The 6,407-nt window shown below is 35.1% G+C and overlaps 1 protein-coding gene across 1 annotated transcript; it reads left to right on the top strand.

Moving 5' to 3' along the window:
• The first annotated feature begins 4,499 nt into the window (after positions 1-4,499).
• Positions 4,500-5,936, top strand: LOC110739483 (probable leucine-rich repeat receptor-like protein kinase At1g35710). The gene has a single exon (XM_021919928.1). The coding sequence runs from the start codon at positions 4,500-4,502 to the stop codon at positions 5,934-5,936; it is 1,437 nt and encodes a 478-aa protein (XP_021775620.1).
• Positions 5,937-6,407: the final 471 nt, after the last annotated feature.

The following is a 6,407-nucleotide window of genomic DNA, read 5'->3' on the forward strand; positions in this document are numbered from 1 at the left end:
GGAAGCACCGGCAACAAGTGGCATCGTCCAACCCCTGTAGGTACATGAGGTTGGTGTAGGCCATTAGGTGGCCTTCAGGGTTGGTGGTACCATCATAAGTACCCACCAACAAATTTTTAACCTTGGCCAGTTGGGCCGCCTCGGTTATTTCCTTGGAGAACGCAGAAGGTTGTTCCCCAAGTTTGAGCAGACGAAGCTGCCATTCCAAAGGTTGTTCCCCAAAGAGAGCCGGCTGCATGTATTGTTGCCAATACGACATGTATGGCTGCTGAGGCACATACGGAGCCGAATGGATTATCTGAGGGCCTGAGTGGACGGACAGGCCCTTGACTTACCCTCACAGTTTGATTGCGAATACCTCATTGAGGTATTTTGAAAGCTATCTGGGTAAGTCGACGTTGAGGCCGACTCAGATAGTTGTTGACTTTTCTTTTGCTGGATTAACATCCGGGCATCCGAATAAGTCTTCTTTGATCCATCAGGCTGAACTTGTCGGATGGCCTTCCTCTTCCCTGTTTCAGGGAGTCGGATCTTTGACAGATTAATCAAGGATCGGTTCTCATCCTTTGGTTTGGGATGCGGAGTAGGCACTCGGTCCTTGACTGGCTTTTTCTTCTTAGCTGACTGACCCCTGCTTGAGCCAACCGCCTTCTTGTTGATCAGATCCTTGATTTCCCCATTGAAACTCGTCACGAATTTCATGTGTTCGTCTCTTGTAACGGGGGCAACACCTTCCACTGCCTGGGGTTGTCCAGTTGGCTTGATGGTTGGGTTGCTTGGACCAACTTTGTCCTCGCCCCGTTCCCTTGTTTCCTTGGAACAGGTGCGTCTTGCTCTGAGTGACCCGTCTGGGGCCACATAGGTGTCGACATCGAGGTCGTCACTACTAACCTGGTCTGTATAGACCTCTACTACGGCCAAAGGCCGTTTCTCATTAACAGGCAGTACAGACTCATGTGAAGCCATCTTAGAAGTACTCTCCCCACAGACGGCACCCAATTTTTCGGGGTTTTTCGATGTCCTGCGGGAGAGTTACAATTCTAAGACTAGTCTCTGAGCGCCTGTACCTGCAAAACAACGGAGACTCCGGTTGGGTGGAGTTCCGCCTCCGACGATCAAGTTAGGACGTGTATGGAGTCTGTAAAAGGTCCGGAAAGTAAAGTATCTTCTCGGATTCCGAGAGAATATCTGCAATTAATGATTGCTCTGTTTTTGGTGAATATATCTAAATGTGTCCCATGATGGGAACATCTCCCTATTTATAGGGTCTCGAAATGCGTGCCGCCATCCTAGGTTATGGAAACCTAAGAATGGTGGGCTTCCTTGGGAATTGGGCCAGAAAGGCCGTCATTTTTCCCAATCATTGGGGATGCCACGTGTCAGCGGGGGATTGGTTCTCTAGGAACCTCTCCTGGAGTGACACGTGTCACCCTCCCATTGGACCACGTGTCCTGTGTAAAAATACCCAAAACACATGGTACTTCACCATAAACTTCACATAAGCTTTTCCCAACTGCTCCATAGTCCAAGTACTTCTCATGGGTTTTAACTTCGTCAATCTATCCACGATAACCCAAATAGTATCATTCCCAGCCTTTGTCTTAGGCAATGCTTCAACAAAATCCATGGAAATTGAATCCACTTCCTACAAATTCCCAGCCTTTATTTTAGGTAATAAAGGGTATTGTTAACCCAAACTTATCATCGTCCTCCATTGATGTCCTTTCCTCCTCTCTTTGAACTGTGAGAGAGAGTTTTCAAGAAGAGAGAAAAAAAAGGAGTAGTTTAAGTCTTATTGGAGTAATGACTATCAAACTCCGTCAATAATTGTCAAGTAACATCGTCAACTTACTTTACAACATCCAGCTGGATAACCAACCAAAGTAATATTTGTTTATTCTGATTTCGCGAGTCACAAAACATTTAATTACATCACATGCCATTTGATAAACATTTTGGATTTTCTCATACTTTCTTAATATCAAATTTTTATAATTTTACTCATTGACAGAGATAAAAAGGATCTGACGGAGAAATCTTGTTTATCTGAATTAGTCAATTACACTGCTTATTTGTCGGCCCTTAAATACTGTATGGGAAGAGACATAAAATCGTTTTCTAGCAAAATAATTTGTTGCGAAATTCCAATTTAATACGAGAACGAAGTATAGTATGGAGTACTCTGTAATCACATGGTTTGCTTAGAATTTGTTATACTCCGTAGGAAAAGGATAGGCTTTCAGTCCAGTGGCCAAATTGGTACCAAGAGACGTCACCACTCACGACTCTTCTTGCAAAGTATAAGCTTTCACTCCAGTGGCCAACTTGGTACCCAGAGACGTCACCACTCACGACTCTTCTTGCTGGCAACACTGTAGTCTGACGGTCTGACCTATTGAAGTATTGAACGCATTGTACGGACGTGGATCATCAAGTTGATTAGCCTTAAGCCTAGGTCTTTAGACTTATCTTTGCTAATATGGAATGACGTGGCATAAGTCATACTAAGAAAAAGATTAACCTTAAACTTTTGGTTGAGCTAATTATATAACAAAGCAAAAATTTTATATTACTGCCCTCGTCTCGTAATAATTGCAACAGATATTGCGTAAAGTTTTAGGAAAATTATAGGGTGGGGATCAAAATGAAATTTTAATATGAAGTATAGTTAGTGTGGATATATATTTAATTGTTAGTAGGAGAGAGAAATTATAGGGTTGGTAGGAAAGTGAAATAGTAAAATAGTATTGGAATTATTATGAAATAGACGTAAAATAAAAGTGTTGCGATTATTATCAAAAAGAGGGAGTAAAAGAAAAATAAAATTCTGTAACGCCACGTCACATTGAATAAACAGAAATAAACTACGTGATCATTTTTGTTCTTCTCATCCATAATAATTAATATATATTAAAAGGTGTTTCGAATCAAGTCTACATGCCACGTGGCACTCTCCCGACGTTTCGAATCAAGTCCACATGCCATATACGGCACTATCCTGACTCTCTTTATTGGCTATTATTCAATGTCATTACCCGTTAAAAAATCTAGAAACATGATTCATATTAGATTTGAACTCTTGATCTCAAGGTTAACTAATAAGAACATAACCACTGAACTATATATTAATATGTATCTTTAATAGCAAAAAGATATTAATATATGACAACATTATATACAAGATTATTATAGTACAAGATTTGAATCATGAATACATTCATAATTATTGTAATATAAATATGTTATAACCCGTGACATCGTCCGACCCCAAAAACTAGTTTGAAATTATTTTGTAAGATAAATTATGTCTAATTAAGAACAATAAAAAAAATTGGATGGAGTACAATTGTATTCAGATGATCATAAATGTTAATGGAAATTGGACACATTATTATTATTAGTTAGTACGGAGTATATATTAATATAACATAATACTCCTTAATACTTTATTCCGTTTCTGAATGTTCAATTCGTTCAATTTCCGCATGGTCTTAATGCATAATTTTTCATCATTAATGTCTACAATTATGAGTAAATGAAAATTTACTTAGAAGAATTGAATCTAATAAAATTCCACAAAACTATAAAGTCGAACATTCAGGAGGGAAGGTACTAATTACTCCATTTATGTGCTTCAAAATAAATGCCAATTTTTTTTTACTTTTGCAAGATACATAAATAAACATCACTTTGACCAACGTTGATGCTTTATATATATGCATTTGAATTAGTCATACAAAACTTTAGTATAATCGTGTCAATATATAGTTTCTGAATTTTAACTTTTTTATTATTTATATTTTTTGATAGTTAAAGATATTATTGATTAATTATTTGCTTTATAATTATCTCAATTAAAACAGGACATTTATTTTGAAATATAGGGAAAATTTATTTATTTAGTACATAGTTATTTGAATTGAAAATGAAGTTTTCCAAATAATTTTCTCCAAATATTGCATATAACAACAAATTTTTGTTCCTATGATATAATCATAGAATATTAGAATGTAGTTTGTACAGAACAAAATTTAATCAAATAGTAATTTTCAGTTTGCCTCAAAAAAAATAAAATATGATTTTTAGTCCTCAATTATTAAGGTAAGATTAAATTATTTATTACAGAATAATCAAAATGTTAGATTATTAATTAAGATCAATTTTTCCCTACATCAAAGTATTAATACAAAACTTTTCCAATAAAAAAAAAAAAAAAAAAAAAAAAAAAAAAAAAAAAGTATTAATACAAACATGACATATTCAACGTAGACATCTACAGTATCTAGTTTTCAACAACTTGGAACAAATTATTAAAGTAAAACAATAATGTAGTCAAATATGTCAACTCTCACAATTGCAAGATTCACTACTTCGAAACAAGGTGATTTAAATCAAGATAAAGAAGTCTCAACAAACTCTATACATAGAGATCCACAATTATTTATTTCCCTTATCTTCAGCAACTTTAGTCACAACTCACAACTCACTTCTTTCCAAATATGGAAACTTTTAAAAAACACCATCTTACCGTCATTTCCTTCATAATCTTGGTTAATACTATCATATTTAGTTCTACTTTTGTAGAATCATGCAACCCCATAGATAAAGAAGCTCTAGTTGAATTCAAGCGAAGAATCGAGTACGATGATAGTTACCAACTACTTACATGGAACACAAAGACCGATTGTTGTACGTCTTGGAATTTTGTCAAGTGTGACAATGCCACCGGAAGGGTTATTGAGATACATCCATTTCGTCCTACAGATGATATTGATTTGGATATCTCTATCTTCGTAAAAGGTACAATATCCCCTTTCCTAGGTAATCTTACCTATCTTAAAGTCCTCAACCTTCATCATTTCCAACAATATTACGTTGATCACCCAGCCGGATTAAGAGGTCAAATCCCACCTCAACTAGGTCAATTGTCACAGTTAACCTACCTTTCTTTAGCTTCCAACATTCTCACTGGTTCAATACCTACATCATTTGCTAACCTCCATCATTTAGAAACTCTCGACCTTGGCCTAAATAGGCTCTCCGGCGCCATACCTTCTACTCTTTTCCAATCAATGAAATCACTTGAATCATTATATCTAGAACAAAATGATTTCACAGGCTCTATACCATCTTCCATTGCAAATCTGATACCACTCGAAACACTCTCTCTTAATAACAATTCATTTTCCGGTTCGATTCCAAGTAATATTGGCAAACTTAAGAATCTCAAATACGTGTACATGTCATACAATCGTATTTCAGGAAATATACCTGATTCCATAGGCCAACTCTCCAAATTAGAGTATTTAAAGCTTGACAATAATAGACTCACTCAATCATTACCTTCTTCAATAGGTAAACTTTCCAAATTAATATCCTTACATCTCAACAATAACAAAATCAATGGGCCTATTCCTTCTTCGATTAGCGGCCTTGTTTCTATATTCGATATTCTTTTATCTGAAAACGATATCACAGGCCCAATACCATCTTCCATCGTAAACATAATGTCACTCACCAACCTAGACCTGACCCGAAATTCTATATCTGGTGAGATTCCATCTAATATCGGAAAATTAAAGAACCTTGAATCCATAGAATTGTCATATAACCAAATTGGAGGGAAAATACCCGATTCAATAGGTCAACTTAGCCAATTATTTACAATTAAACTTGATAATAATAAACTCATTGGACCTATACCAAATTCTATAAGTAATCTCTCTAGATTATATAATTTGAAACTTGATCATAATAAGTTGAATGGAAGTATTCCATCAAAGGTATTGAATATAGAAAGACTTGAAGTTCTTGATCTTTCTAATAATCAACTTAGTGGAAGAATTCCACCCCACAAATCAATTTTTCCTGCTTCTGCATTTTCGGGAAACATTGGTCTTTGTGATGCTCCACTTCCTCCTTGCAAGCGTTCGTAAGATGAATAACTGAATAAGCATATGTTTGTAAATTTTTTTTAGTACGTTTTATTTTTCTACATGTATTGAGCAAATTTATATTTATGGAACTCAATATTATTCAAATAATGTAATCTAAAATGTCTCCAGAGCCTACTAGACAATAATAAAGGAGTATGCAATATTTAATGTATATTCAAAGTATAATTTTGATTTCTTGTGTACTTTTATTTTATTTTGTGAGGATTTAGTACTTGTATGGTACTTTGCAAGCATAATGTAATGAAGTACGGAGGACTTTCTCCGTTTTATTTGTATCTTTATTAAATTTTTATCTTTATTAGACGAAGTGTATTAGGGAGTATTTTAATTTGTAGTGCTTTGATGTTGCATTATTTTAATGTATTATACTTTAATTCTATTAAGTAGTTATGTATAAAAGAAACAGAATCATGTGTCTTAATTTACGAGTTCAAAAAAATAAACTTCAAA

Source organism: Chenopodium quinoa, unplaced genomic scaffold, assembly GCF_001683475.1.
Source record: "Chenopodium quinoa cultivar QQ74 unplaced genomic scaffold, ASM168347v1, whole genome shotgun sequence".
Taxonomy (NCBI): Eukaryota; Viridiplantae; Streptophyta; class Magnoliopsida; order Caryophyllales; family Amaranthaceae; genus Chenopodium; species Chenopodium quinoa.